The sequence below is a fragment of the Plasmodium vinckei genome (assembly GCF_900681995.1).
Source record: "Plasmodium vinckei vinckei genome assembly, chromosome: PVVCY_09".
NCBI lineage: Eukaryota > Apicomplexa > Aconoidasida > Haemosporida > Plasmodiidae > Plasmodium > Plasmodium vinckei.
In genome coordinates, this window is record NC_051301.1 from 799594 (window position 1) to 818639 (window position 19046).

The 19046-nt window shown below is 21.9% G+C and overlaps 8 protein-coding genes across 8 annotated transcripts; 3 read left to right on the top strand and 5 right to left on the bottom strand.

The window, feature by feature from the left end:
* Nucleotides 1–516: 516 nt before the first annotated feature.
* PVVCY_0902230 (conserved Plasmodium protein, unknown function) lies at nt 517–2291 on the top strand (the record flags this gene model as incomplete). The annotated part of the gene is made up of 3 exons (XM_008626563.1): nt 517–1701; nt 1976–2070; nt 2195–2291. 3 exons carry the CDS (start codon nt 517–519, stop codon nt 2289–2291), a joined length of 1377 nt encoding a protein of 458 aa, XP_008624785.1.
* Nucleotides 2292–3315: 1024 nt separating this feature from the next.
* PVVCY_0902240 (U6 snRNA-associated Sm-like protein LSm1, putative) lies at nt 3316–4164 on the bottom strand (the record flags this gene model as incomplete). The annotated part of the gene is made up of 3 exons (XM_008626564.1): nt 3316–3548; nt 3825–3926; nt 4068–4164. 3 exons carry the CDS (start codon nt 4162–4164, stop codon nt 3316–3318), a joined length of 432 nt encoding a protein of 143 aa, XP_008624786.1.
* A 1273-nt stretch (nt 4165–5437) lies between these two features.
* PVVCY_0902250 (pyruvate dehydrogenase E1 component subunit alpha, putative) lies at nt 5438–7159 on the top strand (the record flags this gene model as incomplete). Its single annotated transcript, XM_008626565.2, has 1 exon — nt 5438–7159. One exon carries the CDS (start codon nt 5438–5440, stop codon nt 7157–7159), a length of 1722 nt encoding a protein of 573 aa, XP_008624787.2.
* A 590-nt stretch (nt 7160–7749) lies between these two features.
* PVVCY_0902260 (ethanolamine kinase, putative) lies at nt 7750–9060 on the bottom strand (the record flags this gene model as incomplete). Its single annotated transcript, XM_008626566.1, has 1 exon — nt 7750–9060. The coding sequence occupies one exon, from the start codon at nt 9058–9060 to the stop codon at nt 7750–7752; it is 1311 nt and encodes a 436-aa protein (XP_008624788.1).
* A 1459-nt stretch (nt 9061–10519) lies between these two features.
* Nucleotides 10520–11486, bottom strand: PVVCY_0902270 (GrpE protein homolog, mitochondrial, putative; the record flags this gene model as incomplete). Its single annotated transcript, XM_008626567.2, has 2 exons — nt 10520–10550; nt 10660–11486. 2 exons carry the CDS (start codon nt 11484–11486, stop codon nt 10520–10522), a joined length of 858 nt encoding a protein of 285 aa, XP_008624789.2.
* A 1213-nt stretch (nt 11487–12699) lies between these two features.
* Nucleotides 12700–13757, bottom strand: PVVCY_0902280 (nuclear preribosomal assembly protein, putative; the record flags this gene model as incomplete). The annotated part of the gene is made up of 3 exons (XM_008626568.1): nt 12700–12871; nt 12983–13483; nt 13690–13757. The coding sequence occupies 3 exons, from the start codon at nt 13755–13757 to the stop codon at nt 12700–12702; spliced, it is 741 nt and encodes a 246-aa protein (XP_008624790.1).
* A 1892-nt stretch (nt 13758–15649) lies between these two features.
* Nucleotides 15650–16517, top strand: PVVCY_0902290 (60S ribosomal protein L35, putative; the record flags this gene model as incomplete). Its single annotated transcript, XM_037634337.1, has 4 exons — nt 15650–15652; nt 15774–15924; nt 16052–16211; nt 16457–16517. The coding sequence occupies 4 exons, from the start codon at nt 15650–15652 to the stop codon at nt 16515–16517; spliced, it is 375 nt and encodes a 124-aa protein (XP_037490445.1).
* Nucleotides 16518–17126: 609 nt separating this feature from the next.
* Nucleotides 17127–18634, bottom strand: PVVCY_0902300 (conserved Plasmodium protein, unknown function; the record flags this gene model as incomplete). The annotated part of the gene is made up of 7 exons (XM_008626570.1): nt 17127–17252; nt 17376–17447; nt 17545–17596; nt 17695–17795; nt 17912–18005; nt 18147–18215; nt 18330–18634. The coding sequence occupies 7 exons, from the start codon at nt 18632–18634 to the stop codon at nt 17127–17129; spliced, it is 819 nt and encodes a 272-aa protein (XP_008624792.1).
* Nucleotides 18635–19046: the final 412 nt, after the last annotated feature.

The following is a 19046-nucleotide window of genomic DNA, read 5'->3' on the forward strand; positions in this document are numbered from 1 at the left end:
AAATGAGGAATTAAGTTTGTAATTTCAAATTCATTAATATTGTTTTTGTTCTATCTTATATATACCTTTATTGATTTTTATTATCCATATTGTATAGATTATTAATCTTTATTTTGAAATTATTTTATTTTTAAATAACATGAATTGTTTTTTTTTATAAATATTTTTCACATTTAATTTGATAAGAAAGAGAAAGAAGAAGTAAAAATCGAAGAATATATATATTTTTTTATAACACATAAAATATTGATTATATAGTAAAGTGGCTTAAATACATGTATACACAATTATGCATGTACAAAATTATTTATGAACAGTGCAGGTGAAATTAAAAGTATACGCACAAAAGTGTATGTACATATAGAATAATAGCCTCAGCATAATAATAGTAAATAATAAGCTAGTTATACAAAAAAAAGGGAAAACAAAAATAGAACAATTGAAAATAATTTTATGTCGAAATTTGTAGGGGATAAATATATATATATTTATAAATATAATTAAAAGAATGAAAAAATGAATGATAAAAATCATAATGAATTAGAAACAAATAGTAATGATAATGAAACAAAGGAAAGAGAAATAAATTTAGATGAAAATATAGAAGAAAAGAAAGAAAGTTCATCTTTTTTTTCAAAATATTATAGTAAATTTATAAATACAAGTAAAAATGAACAAAATACAAATGACAACATAAAAGACAATGATACAACGTCTAATCATGAAAACAAAGAAAATACTGATCATACTTTTAATAATGAAAATGAAAATATTAATAAGGATATAAACCTTGATGAGAAAAATATTTCGAAAGATAAATTCAATGAAAGTTTACAAAATATTATTAATTTTAATAAACAAAATGTAAATTTAAATTTATGTAGAGGTGAAATATACTTAACAAGTAATGAACTATTTTGTATATCCTACCTTCTTATGAATAATCGTTTTCGATTTTCCCCTATTGAAGATCAAAAAAAAAAAAAAAAAAGAGAAGTTATTAATCCGGAAGAATTAATAATTGATTCAAAGAGAAAAAAAAATGATAATATAATTGACTATTATAAAATAGACGATAAAAGTGAAATCGATTTATTAAAATCATCACAAGAAAATAATAGCATACATGAAAAGGAAGATGATTTAACAGGAAGTGGAGGGATACACGATAATGATAGTACTTCATGGAGTAATAAATATTCTGAACATGAAATTACCTTAAAAAGAAAACAACAAATTGATATATGTAATGAAATATTAGGTCATTTACAAAGTAAATATTATGAACAAATTTTAAATATTGAAAATAATTTTAAAAATTTAGAAAATAAAATTGAAGATAATAATTTTTTCCATTTTAATTGTATAATGGAAAAATTAAGAAATAAAAAATATGATAATATTTTATTAATTTTCGATGATATACATATGTATCTTAATAATTTATTATATTTATCAAAACCTTCAAGTTATATATGGATGAAATTACATGAATTGCTCAACCAAGTAGCAAATACATTATTAAATATACATCAAATGAAAAGAGAAGCATTTAATGAAATCGATTATAATTATCAAGACGATGACAATAAAAATGACAGTATTATAGATAGCCAAACAATAGAGCAGTCCATAAATGAGGAGGAAAAATTATCCTTCCAACTGCTTCTTGGAAAGTTACACCAGGACATCCATTTTGAGGTACTAAATAAAGTCCAAACAAATTGCACACCAAAAAATTGCATATTTCCTCAACCATTTTTTTATCCCAACATTTTCCTGACTTGTTAATATTTTTTCCCAATATTTCCTGACGTGTTAATATTTTTTTCCCAAAATTTCCTGACGTGTTAATATTTTTTTCCCAAAATTTCCTGACGTGTTAATATTTTTTCCCCAACATTTCCTGACGTGTTAATATTTTTTTCCCAAAATTTCCTGACGTGTTAATATTTTTTATTATTTTTTTTTTTAGCTATTTCGAAAATTCAAAAGTAAAGCTGTCTGGAAAACCCTGGAAGGCGGTGAAATAGAATTGGATGATAAATTAACAAAGGCAGACGTCTTTAGGTAAAGCTAGCTCTCCACAATGTTTGTGAATTGTTGCATGAGTATTAGACATTAGTGTAAAAAATAAACAAAAATTTAACTTTATTTTCATCAATTCATTTGTTCATATTCTTTTTTTCTACAGAGAAATGTATAACTGGTGTAAGTTACAGCTCGATTTGAAGGACAAACGAAGTGAAATATCCGAATCTGAGAGTGACTCTTCAAAAGATTCATATTAACAAGTTTACTATTTTTTTTATTATTTGAGAATTTTATACTTTTGTTATTCTTTTACAAAAATAATAATATATAGCGATAGGTAGCTAAGGCTAGTAATATATTTCGCTCATTTTACCCCCTTTTTCTGTACCTTATTATTTTTTTTTTGTGCATATTAATGATGCAAGAATATACTTATGCGCTATACTATCTTAAAAGTGCATATCCAATGTTTTGAGTTATTCTGAACCTGTGTTTGGGCTATTAAAATGCATATGTGTGCATATATACTTACATGTATACACCTTTTTAAGATTATGTGATAATATGCATTTTATTTTTTCTATGTCTGTTTCAGTTTCAAGTTCGTATACCCCATTTTAGTATTTTAATTTTGCATTTATGTTAAGATGACTTTTTTATTATTATTATTGTTGTTGTTATATATCTGAATTAACTTTATTTTGTTTTAGCATTTTATTTATTTTTAAGTTTAAAGCTTTTCAAGGTTTACCAAAGTATGCATATTTGCATATATGTGTACATGTATATACGAATATCTCTATTGAAAATAATTCAGTATAAAAAAAAAATTATTATGTTTGTATTTTTTTAATAAATTAAATGAATAATTCAAGTTAAAATTTTATAGCAAAAATCAAAAAAAATATATAAAAGCGGTTATAACGAAAAATTACGGAAATAAGCATAGCGAGTGAATGAAATATAATAACGACATCATTCACATTTTTTCAGAATTTTTAATTTCCCTTTCTCATAATGTGAAATAAACTGGTCGCCATACATATATTATTTATTACAAGACAAAAAAAAAATGTAAAACAAATAATAATCAAATAATAATTATAAAAAAAAAATTGTTAAAATATTTATAAAAAGGCTAGCTCCTTTTTTTTTTTTTTTTTTTTTTAATTTTGCTACAAAAATAGTAAACATTTTTTGTTCCTTAAAAAGGCTATATAATTATATATATCATAATTAGGTGATAAATTGTCTTCATATTTATGTAATTTCAGACTTAAACTAGTTTTCAAAAATAGTACTATCGTTGTTTGTTTTATCAATATATTTTAAAATTTGATTTATTGGTTTATAATTAAGAATAATGTCTTCTTCCTTTTTATTTTGTTCATATAAATTTTCTCCTTGAGAATTTTCATTTATATCTTTTTGAGAATAATTAAACATTTTCTCATATTTACTCTCATCAATTGATCCAAAATATGCAATATTATCTCCTCGAATTATTAAGTTTCCTAAAAAATAAATAGTAAAAATAGAGAGCTTGTGTGTAAATTGGTGAGAAAAAAAAAAAAAAAAAAAAAAAAAAAAACGGGACATATTTTATCAACATATATAAACTCTTAATTTGGAACACATTGTAAAATCCGTATTTATCATTATAGACAAAGATTTTGGTAACTATGTATGCGCATATAAAGACATATACTTATGGCTATTCACGCTTATATTATCATCACTTTTTTCAATCCCCAATATAATTCATACTATTGTCATGATATTTTTCTTACCAACATAAACATCGGAAAAATAATTCTGTTCAGGTATTATAATTTTTTCAACACAGTGAGTTAAAAATATATTTCCATGTTGGTCGTATGTTCTTAGTATACCTTAAAATGAAAATATAAATAAATGGATAATTATTTAGACCATTTATTTGAAAACGTAGCTATTATATGAGGTGTACATATAGCATGCATTGATAGGTATGTACTTTTTCATTTTTTATTTTATCTTTTTTAATTTCAAACCTAAATATAATTTGTTATCTCTCGAAGAAATAAAAATATATGTATCTATATCTTCTTCAAAGCTACTTAGCCATAGTGGGTTAAATATTTGTTCCATTTTTTTAGAGAGGAAGAAAAAAATTTTTTTTTTCAATTTTTATTTATATTCTTTCCTTTTAATTAATTTATTATGACTTCTTCTATATTATGATTATAATTTTGTATATTGTATCCTGATTAATATGTTTTAATTCATTGCAAGTATTCATTCAAGGGTTTGCTTTCTCTCTCTCTCTCTCTTGTATTTTCAATTGTTTTGTTTTATTTTTTTTTTGATGAAGATCGACTATAGAGTAGTACTTGCTTTCTTTGTTACACGATTTTACATCACATTCTATTATGTAATTTTATTTGATTTATTTTATTAAAATTTGTTCGTAAAATGATGAAAACAAATTTTATATTTTTCATAAGGAATACATCGCACAATATATTAATTATGTTATATCATACTATCTAATCAAACAATGTTAAAACTGTTAAATATTTTCTTTTTTATTTAAAAAAATGTATTAAAAAAATTAAAAAAAAAAAAAAAAAAAAAAAAAAATAATATAATCACTACTGACCGAAAAAAAATCCAGCGAAGATATTAATTAAAATGTAATAAATAAAAACAACTAAATAAAATAAATCGAATAAATGAAATACTTAAAAATTATGTAAAACCAAATAAATATCAAATACTTAATAATATTTTATTATATTAATAAATCTCGATAGATATGAAAATTTCCTAATTCACTTCAGTACCTGTACAACTTTGGCTACACAAAACTGTAAACAAAATGGATAACCATAAATAATATTTATTATTCCATTTTTTATTCCATTTTTTAGTCTCTTAATTGGTCATAAAAAAGAAAGAATAAGCATTCGGAGAAAACCAGAACAATATAAACATATAATCAATTTTTGAAAAAAAAAAATCCTTGTTTTTTTTGCTCTCATTTTGATTTATTCATTTTTTTTTTTAACTTTTTTCTAAGACCCTAACGGTGTTAAACTATTTTTGTAATTTTTATTACACATGCAAAATATATTTTTTTAAACCTTTTCACATTTTGTCGTTTGCTCCTATATTTTATAAAACATCTTTTATACCTCGTATAATAAAATGTAACGGATCTTGTTCTACACACTTCTTCTCTGTAAATAAAAAAATAAAGAACATATTTGAAAAGTATTTCAAAATTATTTTGAAAAATCCCTGGTCATTTTATCTTTTTTTCAACTTACATATTTTCACAAGCTTAATAAAAATAATATCTTGCTTGATATTTTTTTTTTATATGAACTCTCAACTTTTAACTTGGATAAAAATATACACCATGGTCTTTAACATATTACACTTTTTTTTTTTAACATCCTTATTACTAAAAAAATGTATGGGTCTAAACATAGGATCAAATAAAAACAAACCGATGACTCTCAATTTTATTTCTTCCCATGGTTGCAATAGTATATTTAATGACCAAAATGGAAAAACACACAATATTTCACATAAATTTGAAAATAAAAAAACTTTAAATTCTATCAACCATACTGAAATAGATCATTCGAAAAATTGTAAACCATTTGAACAGGGGGATAATGAAAATATCATGAAGCAAAACAATAAAGAACCAATAATTAACCAAGTCTATACAGACATTGAACATGACAAACATGACTATATAAATAAATTATATAAAAATGAAATAGGTAACCCTACTAATTATAATGTATATATCGAAAATAATAAGTTAGAAGAATATATTTCAGATGTTTCAGTAAGTAAAAATGAAATATGTACATTATATGAAGACATGAACTTAGGACGTTTATTTGAAAACTTAGTAGCAAAATTATACTATAATAAAAAAATAAATGGGTTCGTACATCTATATAATGGTCAAGAAGCTATAAGTACTGGTGTTATAAAAAATTTAAGAAATTCAGACTTTGTTGTTAGTACATATAGAGATCATGTACATGCACTTAGTAAAAATGTTTCAGCAAAAGAAATTTTAAATGAATTGTATGGAAACTATTATGGTAGTACTAATCAAGGCAAAGGAGGTTCTATGCATATATATAGTAAAAAAAATAATTTTATTGGAGGTTTTGGCTTTATAGGGGAGCAAATACCAATTGCTGTTGGGTTAGCATATAGCATTTTATACAAAAAAGAATTCCCCCAAAACATTTCAGATTCCATCAACTCAACATATCAAACTGTTTTGAAAAACAAAGATCTACCTGATAGTGATAAAGATAACCAAACTGAACGAAGGGATGAAAACGATCTAGATGTAGTAGTCTGTTTTTTAGGTGACGGTACAAGTAATATTGGCCAATTTTATGAGTCTCTAAATTTAGCATCTACTTATAATTTACCTATAATATTTATTATTGAAAATAATAATTGGGCAATTGGAATGGAAGGATCAAGAAGCTCTTTAGGAGACTTAACAAATAATTATAAAAAAGGAGAAGCATTTAATGTAACTACTTATAAAGTAGATGGTAATGATGTATTAAGTATATACAAAATTGTAAAAAAAAAAATTAATGAAATTCGAAAAAAAAAATCAGGACCCGTTTTAATAGAAGCTATAACATACAGAACAAGAGGTCATTCACTTGCTGATCCAGATTTATTAAGACGACTAGATGAAAAAAATTCATGGAAAAAAATTGATCCCATTATTCTATTATCAAATTATATGAAAAATAATAATATTGTTGATTCTATATATTTTGAAAATGTTAAAAAAGAAATTCAAAAAATACTTTTAGATGCACAAAATGATGCTGATTCAAATCTTGAAAAAAGTAAAAATATAGATGTATGTAAATTATATAATGACAATATTTTTGCACCTTCTGAAATTACAAAATATCAATCATCATATTCAAACTACACAAAATATGATCAACTATCAGACGATGAACTAGTTCAATATTATCAATCCTATATAAATGAAATAAATGGAAATTCTATAAAAAATGAAAAAAATTATTACTCACAAATTTTTGATAAAAAGGAGTTACCCCTAATCATAAATTAGGATGTCCACATCATGCAAAATTAATATGTGTTGCAATTTTTTTTATATTCTAACAATGGTAGGATCATGTAAAAGCAAATTCAAACACACCATTGAAATGGCTAAACTAAGCTCGACTAACTTATCGACCTCCTTTAAAGTAGGAAGACAAATCATGTTTTTATAAAACGTATTTATAATATATTTTTTTCACAAGAAAAAGTTTTAAAAAAAAAAAGACAAAAAAAAACTAATTAATAATAAATAATAAATAATAAATAATAAATAATGAATAATAAATAATTAATAATAAATAATAAATAATAAATAATGAATAATGAATAATAAATAATTAATAATAAATAATTAATAATAAATAATAAATAATGAATAATGAATAATAAATAATGAATAATAAATACCATAATGCTAAAAACTTCTTGAAGTAAAAATAGGTAGAAATAAAAAAAAAAAAAAAAATCAAAGTTTTTTTTTCTTCCTATATAATATAGAAAAGGAATTTGTTTGGTTGACATAAATATTTAACACATAATTTTAGTGAGTTAAAAAATTTTGAAGGTCAATGGTATGGTTCATCTAATTAAACTTCATTAATTAGATATAATTTTAGATCTAAATATAGAAAGTGTAGAAGCAGTTAATTTTGTCATTCCATAATTTATAAAATCAAAATCAATCGAGGATCTCATACCTTGTAACAATGACCATAATGCCCAATAAATATGAGAGATAAGATAAAATGGTTGTACTTCATCAATTAGTTTATTAATAATTTCATTATTATCTGTATTTAAATAATGTTTAATAAAATTATATTCTTCTTCTTTTGTTGGTATTAAATTCCATTCACAATTAAAACCTGCATATTCATTAAAATGGTTAGCTATATCATAAGCTCTTTCCATAGGGCAAGAATATTCAAAATCAATTAAACATATTGTATTATCGGTTTTGTTTATAAAATTTGATGATAATAAATCACAGTGACATAAAACTATTGGTGAATTTTTTTCTTTACATAATTTTTCTACTTCTTCAATTGTTTTTTTCAATGATTCAAAATCAATTAATTTTAATATATTCCCTTTTGAATTAAAATCACAAGGTTTACTTTTTTCTTCATATAATAAGTTGAAATATTTCCATATAGTTCCCCATAAAAAAGATGGTCTATGATTTATTTGGCTCGATCCATTTTCAATATTTTTTAGATCATTATCATATTCACTATCACCTGTTTGTAATCTTTTGATTGTCTCATACATATCATCATTAAGTTCAATGTCATGTAACACTTTTAAATTTTTTGCAATTTCTTTTTGAAAATTGGGATTTTTTATTTCTTCCTTTGATAATGCATATCCTTCCATAAATTCTTCAATTCTACCATTTGAAAAAAAAACATAAATTTTTTTTGAAATATTTTTATTATTCAATATATGAGCTATTACTTTTTCTCTAGCACGATTAATAATTTCGCTAGTTTTAGGACCATATAATCTTATTAAATATTTTTTTTTTTCCAAACTATGTTCAACTTTTACTAATATATTTGTTATACCACCATTTATTATTTCAAAAGTTAACTTATCTATATCTTTTTTATCTATTAATTCATTTCCATAATATAAAATAACATATCTACAATATAAATATAATGAATGTTTATTTGAAAATACATTACTTTTATATTTATTTAAATATTCCTCAATCTTTTCATCTTCATTTTCATCTTCCAAGATTTTTAAATCTTCAATAGAAATTGCTTTTACACCTTCTTTTATTTTTTTTTCAACTATTTGTGGATTTGGTGAAGGTATATTAGTAAAATGTTTTACTGTACAACTGCTATTTCGTTTTTCAGGAATCTCAGTATCACTACTATGTTTTATTTCTTCCATCTTTACACTATTTATTTATATTTTTTCAACAATTTTATTTCTAACTATTATTTATTTTGTCAATCACATTCACTGCTTTGTTTTCCCTTTTGCAATAACCAACTTAATAAAGCTTGAAAAGGTTTGTCACGCAATATGGCAATTTTAGAGAGGTAAATATGGATTACTAACGGAAGTAAACTATGATAAACAAGTTACTATCTAAGCATTACAACGTGAGTAAATGAGTGGTGTTACCATGAATTGGTCATACACATACATTCATAAATCAATGCATATCTGAGTATAGAAATAAAAATTTTCTTATTAAAAATTTCCATAAAAAAATGACAAATAATATATACACACTTATATGGGGAGAAGTTTACATATATGCATATTATATTTTTAATCGAAATAAATAATAAGAATGATTAACAATACAAACTATATTTTTATTTGTTTTTTAAAATGGATTACATATATTTTTTTTCTTTTTCATTAGCTTGTGTAAATGCTTAATGTGTACTTAATATATAAGGCATAATTTTTTTATATTTATTTTACAAAAATTAGTATTACATAGTTTATAAATATTAAACTTTTGCATTTATTTTTTCAGACTCACAAATTATTTATATTATAAATACTTTTCTTTGGTATTCTTTAATGAAAAAATATTTTTAACAATAAAAAATAATACAAACTTTAAAAAAAATTTTAAATTTAAATAAAACGTTATACAAGGAAAGTATAAACAAATCTTAAGAGATTGTGATTTTTTAATATGCTCTCCTCTTATTTTTTGTAATTAAAAGTTCATAAAGGCACAAATAATATAAATTAGTTTTATTCTCTATATTTATTTTTAAAAATTAATTCATATTTCTTACTTTTGCAAAATTATTTAGTATTTTATTTTAAAAAAAAAAAAAATGAAAAATGTTTTACATATTTATAATAATATTCTTTTAAATAATTTCTCTCCCTAATATATTTTAAAAAATGAAGCGGCTTAAAATATAAGCCAAAGCCAATAGTAAAATTATGTAGTGAAGAAAAAAAATAACAAACTATTATTTTGTAAATACTTAAAAATTATTAAATACAAGTTATTATTTTAAATAAGGAATGAAGAATATTTTTATTATTATTTTTGAAATAAATAATTTATATATACTTAAAAATTAATACAAAATTTTAAGAACCTTTTGAACATAAATATGTAAAGCTTGAAAAAAAAAAAAAAAGTAATAAAATTGTAAAAAAAGTATTCCTATAAATACTGATAAACATATTTAATCTACATGAATTTTAATAATAAAATAAATAAATGCATAATTTACATTTGCTCATATTATAGTATATTAACCACACAGAATTTTCATGTGTGATGGATAAGATTATAACTAAACTTTTCAAACATTTTGTTTTATGTACAAAGTGAAAAAAGATAACTCCATCTTATTATGCTAAAGATTTAGTTCTTTACAACTCCAACTTTTGCAGCTCTGAAAAAAAAAAAAATGAATATATTATGTATGTATCGAGAGGTACAAAATAAATAGCTATAAATAGACTAATAAAATAATATACAATTGCAAATGAAAAAAATGCTACCTTAATATTCTGTCATTTATTTTATATCCTGGTTGTATAACTGTTGCTACTGTCCCTTTTTCTTTAGTCGTGTCGCTAACTTCAAAAATTGCTTCATGAAGCATAGGATTAAATTTTTCATTAATCGGGTTATATTTGTCTATCCCATATTTACTAAAAATATTATGAAGAATAGTTTCTGTCATTTCTATTCCTTTATATATATTATTAATTTCTTCATTTGATTTTAAGGATTCCTCACTTATGTTTTTAATTGCTAATGATAAATTATCAGCAACATCAAGTAATGATTTTGCAAAATTACTTATACAATATAATTTACTATTTTCAATCTCTTTCATATATCTAGTTCTTAAATTTTCTTTTTCTGCTAATACAGATAAATATTTTTCTTTTAAAACTTGATTATCTACTAATTTTTCATCCATATCTTTTTTCGTTTTTTTAATTTCATTAATAAGATCTATTTTATTATAACTTTCATAATTTATTTCTTTATTATTTTTTTCTTCTGATTGTTCAGAATTTTCTGACTTGTTCATATTTTTTTTATTATCATTACACTCTGAATTTTTACTATCCATTTCCATATTTTCCTTACATTGTTCATTACTACTATTTCCATCACCACTATTTTCACTGTATGCTTTATCTTGTGCTGATTGGCTACTAAATAAACGTCGTTTTGTTACATTGAGAACTGATTTATTTCCATCCAAAAAATTTGTGTAACACTTTCGAAATGCTATTGATTGTATTTTTCCTCCATGTATGTTTAATGCCTTATTACAAATTAGGCTCGTTCTTAGCATATTAGCATATTTCATATTATAAAAAAATTTATCGAAAAAAAAGAAATGTAAAATACTAAGTTAATCCTATAGATACAAAACAATTACAAAAGTGATAATAAAAAAAAATTAATAAATAGCAATAGTAATATTATGAACTAGCGTAAAAAAATATATTAACAGTAAATAATTTACAAGCACATATGGAAATATTTTTCTGAATAAGCAATGTAAAATTATATAAAAAAAAAATAATAAAATAAATTTATATCATTTCTTTTTTAATTTTATATGCATTATAAGGATTTTTTTTTTTTTAAGTACCCATGTTATTTCCTACAACATACACTAGTATGGTTACACCATCCAATCCATATTAAAATGTAAACAATGAGAAGCATTTTATAAAATATAAAAAAATAACATGAAAAATATATACATATTTATTCATACATTAGTAAAGTGTGAAATGCACTACAAAATGTTCCTTAAAATATTTCTTTTACACAAAAAATAAAAAATAAATCAACTAATAAGCATACATACATATGTATATCCATACCAACGTTTTGAGATATAAAATAAGTAAATAAAAATGAACAACCAAATAAAAGGAAAATATAAAAATATGTTATAACTAATTTATAGTAGGAAAATGAAAAAAAAAAAAAAAAATCGTAATGCCTTTTTATTGTTGTCCTAACAAAATAATGATATATAAAAATATATTCCCGAATAAGACCTACACATATAATATTACTAAATAAGTTATGCCATAATATTTTTGTAAATTTCTTATGATTTCTTGATATTAATAATAAGTTCTATGTTGATCTAAAATTGTTTCAAAATCACAACTACCTCATGTGTAGTCGTAAAACAATGTGACTGCTTAAAAAATCATCAAACTAATAAATTTAAATACATATGAAAATTCTCATAAGAACAATTTCCCATTCCAAAATAATACCAAAATTCAATGTTTCATTTTTTATATTTATATAAGTAAATTACAATAAAGTTTAAAATTAAAATGATGGTTGATTTTACTTTAAGTCATTATATAGCATTTTGTCTATGCAAATATATTTATATTATAAAAACATATAAAAACAAAAAAATAAAAATAACCCATAATGCGTATATATATATTACGTGATAAATCAAACAAAAACTTAAAAAGGAATATATACACATGGACCAATTATGGTACAGTCTATTTTGTTTATATACCTGACTATATCATACTTTAAAGAGATTTTAAAACAATTTCTGCCAATCTGTTATTTTGATTTATCTCATCTTTTAATAAACGTTTTTCAGATTTTTGGTTTATTATTTTACTACTTTTTACTTTAAGTTTTTTTTCTTTTTTAAGTTTTTTATCATACCGTCCGAATGTAGAAGAAGAAATTTGTGCCCTGAATCAAATGGAAAATGAAAATAAGAATGAAAAATTGAAGTAAAAAAATTAAATTAAATAAAACATGCTAATAAAAAGAGATAAATTTATAAAAATTTTTTGGCCTTACATTTTAAGATTGTCAATAAGATTTTCCCGTTTTCTTTTTTGTTTTTGTATATATTTTATATCTTGTGATGAAACCCCTTGTTGTTCAAATTTATTTTTCATTTCTCTCATTTTTTGTTTCATTTTTTTAATATCTTTTTCTTCTTCCATTCTTTCAAATGGATCTTCATAAATATTATCACTTGGTTTATATTCATGAACAAAATTTGATTTTTCTTTATTTATTTTTATTTGTTTTTTTTGAAATCTTCTTACCCATCCTTTACTATTTTCATCGTAAATTAACCCATGTTTATTTTGTTTCTTTTTTAATTTTGTTTGTGCAAATAATTCCCATCTTGTTGGTTTTTTGGCTTGAGGGATTTTTGAATATCTTGGCAAATTAAATACATTATCTTGTGTTAGATTATAAAATAATTCTCCATCATCATTCCTTTCATTTTTTAATTCATTTATTTTTTTCATAACGATAGCAAAGTTTTCTTCAACCTTGGCCTTTATCCTGGACAATTATAAAATGTAGAAAAAGTATAGAAGCAATCAAATGTACAAAATCAACAAGCATGAACAATAATGCATGTATTTACATCCCATGGACATACAACACTTTTAAGTGAATCCCTAAGGATACTATATATAACATATGGACAGGATGCTATTTTTCAAATATTTTTTTTTTTAAACTTTTTTTCATTTTTTTTTTATTACTCATTTTCAGATACAATCAGGGAATTGTCATATGCAAGAAGATGTTGAGAACAAAAATCCAAACTCATTTTTTTTTTAATTTAAAATTTTAATATTTTTTGAAAATTAAAACAAAAGGAAAAAAATACTTACCCATCAATATGTAATATATTATATACCTAAGTAGGAATATACAAATATAATATTAAATTGATGTATTATTTTTTAGCAAAACATGTTGAGAATTAAAAAAAAAAACAAAGAAAAAAAAATATTTAACTATTATAGGTATTGAAAATATAATTATACGCACTTCCATTCCATTGTAGATTTTTCAAATGGGGTACCACTACCAAATAAATATTTTTATTTTGTAAATAATATTTTATCACTATTTTTTATTTCTTTAAATTTATATTTTAAAATACCAATTAAAAAATAGCAATAAAATCTTTTTTTTACTTATTTATTAATATTATTTCATAATCGCCAAAAAAGCCATATATTTCTTTAGGGATGTTCAAATCATTATTATTTTTGTTTTATAGTTCTATATATCAATAAAAATATGGAAAAATAAATGGTAATACGTATGTAGTGATAGGGGGACATTCTAAACCTACTAACTTCTTTACCTCTTTACTTTGTAATGTGTGTTTTTTTAGTGACATTGTCATAAAGAAACAAATTAATGACCATGTTGTAAGTAAACACAAATATATAATTTTTATTAATCACACTCCATCATATATTGCTTATGTATATATGATTAAATTTTTATAAAGTCACTACTTAGGTTGTATAAAAATAAACAAGTCTAATATTCCACAGTTTGTTCATTTTTTATTTATGAGAATTTTAAAAGGTTTTATTTTTTTTATTTTATTTGTTTTTTCGATCAATTTTTAAACTAACAAGTAAAAACATGTATCCTTCCTCTAATTTGGTACTATGCTTTATATTCATCATAAATCAAGTAACAATAAAAAATGCTACATATCCATATAAAGAGAGAGAAATTACCAGAAAATAGACTAAAGCAAAATATGCTTTATTTTAAATTTTCAAACAAAAAGTAAAACATTCCTATGTTTCCTTAATTATGATGCTGTCATTAAAACGTTTATAATTTTATTTTTATATATAATACAAGTAAAAACTTATCCAGTAAATATACGTTTTAAGGCTTTTGAAAAATAAAAATACCTATTTTAAAACATTTTTATATTGACCCATAGTAATAAACATAAATTTTGTAGAACGGGAAAAAGTAATAAATTGTATGTATAAACCTGTTTTATTTATTTTTTATAAAAATAATAACTTAATAAATAGCTAAAATAAAATCACTATTTTCAAATATGCAACTAAAGATCTAAAAATGTTTATTTTTAAAACCTTGTGATTCCCTGCTTATAAATTATTATATACATAATTATATATATTTAATTAATATGTTATATGCTTTATATATTTGGCGCAATTAATGAAGTGCCTTGGATATTGGGAAAAATTCAAGGGATAAAGGGGGTATTATATATATAAAATAAAAATTAAGCCTACCTATAAAATATATTAACATAATAAGAAGCAATATATAAAAATACCGTTTTATATCCTCCATATATTTTATACGCATACTCCTTAGCAATAATAAACAAATCCATATTGCATAGAAAAGGCTATAGGAAAAAAAGCAAACAAATGTAAATATAAATAATAAAGGTAAAATATATTTAAGCCATTTACATACACAATATATATAATATATAATAATTATATGCAGTTTGTATTTCTGATTTTTTTTAATTAAAAAATAATTATAATAAACTAAAAATATGAATAATTTTTTTATGACATATTTTAAGCATTTTTAAATTTAAATAATTATTTGATTTAATTTTTTTAAATTAAATATTTAACAAAATTGTAAAAAGGAACAAAATAAAAAATTATCATAATTATCCTATAATCATCGAAAATGGTAAATAGAAAAAAACTGAAAAAAATGAACAAAACACAAACAAATAAAAACTACACTTTTATAGATATTATATTCAAATATTTACATTATTTTATTATGTTATTATTTTACTATTTTATAGAGCAACATTAAAGCTTTTCAATTAAGGTCCCTAAAAAAAAAAGAGTTATTGGACAAACTCGAAGAATATAAAAAGGAATTAAGTGGATTGAGAATAAGCAAAGCAATAGGAAACTCAGCAAAAAACTCTAAAATCCACAGCGTTCGAAAAAGTAATACATCAACTTACGTAATAAAAATGTTCTGTCATTATTTATTATTTTTAATTACCATTTATTTTTTCTACATTTTTCATCTCTTTATATATATATCCGTATTTTTTCTTTTCTTTTCCTAAAGATGTCGCAAGAGTTTTAACTGTATACAACCAAAAAAGAAAAATGGAGTTGAGGAAATTGTATAAGGACAAAAAATTCAAACCATATAACTTAAAAAATAAATTAACAAAAAAAAAGAGATTAGAATTAACTAAGAAACAAAAATCCGCTATGACCTTAAGGTAAAAAAATAAACACATTAATACATAATTAAAAAAATAAGTTAATAAAATATCTGAAATATAAATAATTATATTGATTTATTTAAATTATATTCTTCATGTTATAAGAAAATTATAATATGGATGCATATATAGCTATATGCATTTCTATTTTATGAACGTGTACAGTATTTTTTTTTCTCTTGTTCATAATTTATTTGGGCATACATATATTATATATATTTTTTTTTTTTTCATTTTTTTAGAACCAAGAAACGACTTACCAATTTCCCAAAAAGAAAATACCTTTTAGTAAAGAAAAACTAAGCAGATTGAATAACAGAAATTGCCTATATCACTCCATACTATGCTTATAACGATACACGGTGTACTATATAATATTTCATATAGTAATTTATTTTATTATATTTTTTATAATTTATACATATTTTTTTATTAACAATGCATAAAAAAACAAAAACTTTTTAAACAACCAAAAGGTGAAAAATAATATAATAAATTATATGCTAAAATGATCTAATAATAAAAATTATGACAATAAAATTTGTTTTATTCAAGTCTTAAAGAGACAACTTTTTTGTTTATTACAACTACATTCTTTGAGAATAGTAGGAATATAATAATGTTAAGTTTAAAATTCTCAAACTTTTTAAGTTTATATCAAAAAAAAAAAAATATGACTTTATGGCTAGTTAATCTAGCTAAAAACAAAAAAATAAAATTTGCACACAAAAATAGCAAAGTAGCAAAATAACCAAAATATATCCCCTTTCTATATGCCAATGTACATACTGGTAAGGCAAATATTTAAGTATTTTATTATACGGCATTCAGAATACAAAAATCATATTTTTAAACTTTTTAACATAAAAAAACAAAAAAAAATTAATTTTACTAAATATAGGAATGCTATCTTTATGTTAGCATTTGAGGATCGTTATAAAATGCCCACATATTACTTTTGTTTTCTGCTTTATATATCCTCTTATTTTTATCATTTTCATATATGTAATCGTATTTATTATATAATAATTTTCTTTGCTGTAAATAGGAAAAATAAAAAAATGTGTATATATATAGTTTACTAATTAGTAGTATAACTCTTGGTGATTACACATGCAAAAAGGGGAAAAAGCTGCCAAAAAAAAAAAAAGTTAAACTTACATGTCCGATTTTTGAAAAGGGAATATTACTATGCCTAACACAAACGGCTTCATCTATTGGGTCTATCCAATGCTGAACAAAAATAAAAAAAATAAAACATATAAATAGATTAATATAATCTTTGTAAAAATATAATAATATGTTGAAGGGAAATTTCTCTTAAACATACTTCACTAATCATAGTTACTTTGGCCCCAGGGTAATGTCTATTAATTAAGAACCTGATAGATAAATAAATAAATAAATAGTATATAAATATGTGAATAAATAATGAGGTATTAAAAAGGTGTGGGAATAAATAAAGTTTTAATTTTGCTACCTTAAGTAACTTTTAATTCCGTGAAAATGACACAAATAGCCATTGTACTTAAAAGCAAAGTGCCCCCTTTTAGCTCCCATTAATGTACAAATACCCATTCCCTTGAAAAGAATAAAATAGTAAAGAAAGTAAAATACAATTTCAAAGATAAAAATATACAAAAAATATACTTTTTTATTTATAGTAAATTATTTAATATCCATTTTTGATGTTTTACATTTCCTTGGTCAAAAACATTCAAGACAGTTTTAATTTTTTCAACTTCCTTCATATCAATATCCCCACCAAAAACCATTTCAATAGGTGTATGGCTTTATAAAAAAAAGAAAAAAAAAAAAAGCATTACAAATAACACAATCATGATTATTTAGTAAAAGCAAAGCCATATATCTACGAAAATGTTTATGTATATTATTATGAGTATAAGTATGTATATCCTTTTTTGTGCTTACACATCATCTGTTCTTCCTGTGCCCATTTCATCCACATTATACAAATAGCCAACGTCTGGAATTTGATAGCTGTTATATAAAAAGAAAAAAAAAATACAATATATCCCTAAATATGTAAACTTCGCACGGTTGATCTTTATTTTGTTAAATTTTTTTTGTAAAAGTAGACTTATGTAGCCTTACTTATTTTGACTTATATTGGTACTTATAACATAATCAAAATCTTGTGATTTTCTTAATTCTCCATATTCAAAATTAGGATATACTTTGGGCCTTCTCAATTTAAAAGGGGAATCATCGTATATAGGATAACCCCATATATATGTTTTAAAATTTTTATTTTGTTTTTTTCTTTGGATTGTTTTATTATTTCTATCGTTAATTATAAATAAAGGTAAACTACTATTTTTCTTATTATGTATTGATTGAACTTTTGATTGAAGATGAAATATAATAATAACCACCAAATCAAATACAACGATTTTCATATTTTTCTTTTTTTTTTTTTGTCCCCCCTATATTTTTAATATAATTATTACACAATTTCTTTATATATTTTACATAAAATATTTATACAAATTTTACTAATTAAATACATATCGAAATTGTCCTTACGAAAATTGTTCCTAATATATACACACTATCAAAAGGAAGAAAATATAAATTGTAAAAAATTTTGAAAAAAAAAAAAAAAAATAGATTAAGTAACAAAAGTAAGCTTGCTTAAACACATTGTAAAATGCACAAAAATAGTGCAAACAAATGGCCATACAAAAGTAAAAAAATATTATTACATAATTAGCATATATAATTTACATATACATACATTGCATACTTCAATATGCTTATAGAAAAATAATATTATTTTCATACTATGGAATATTTAAGCATTACAAAATA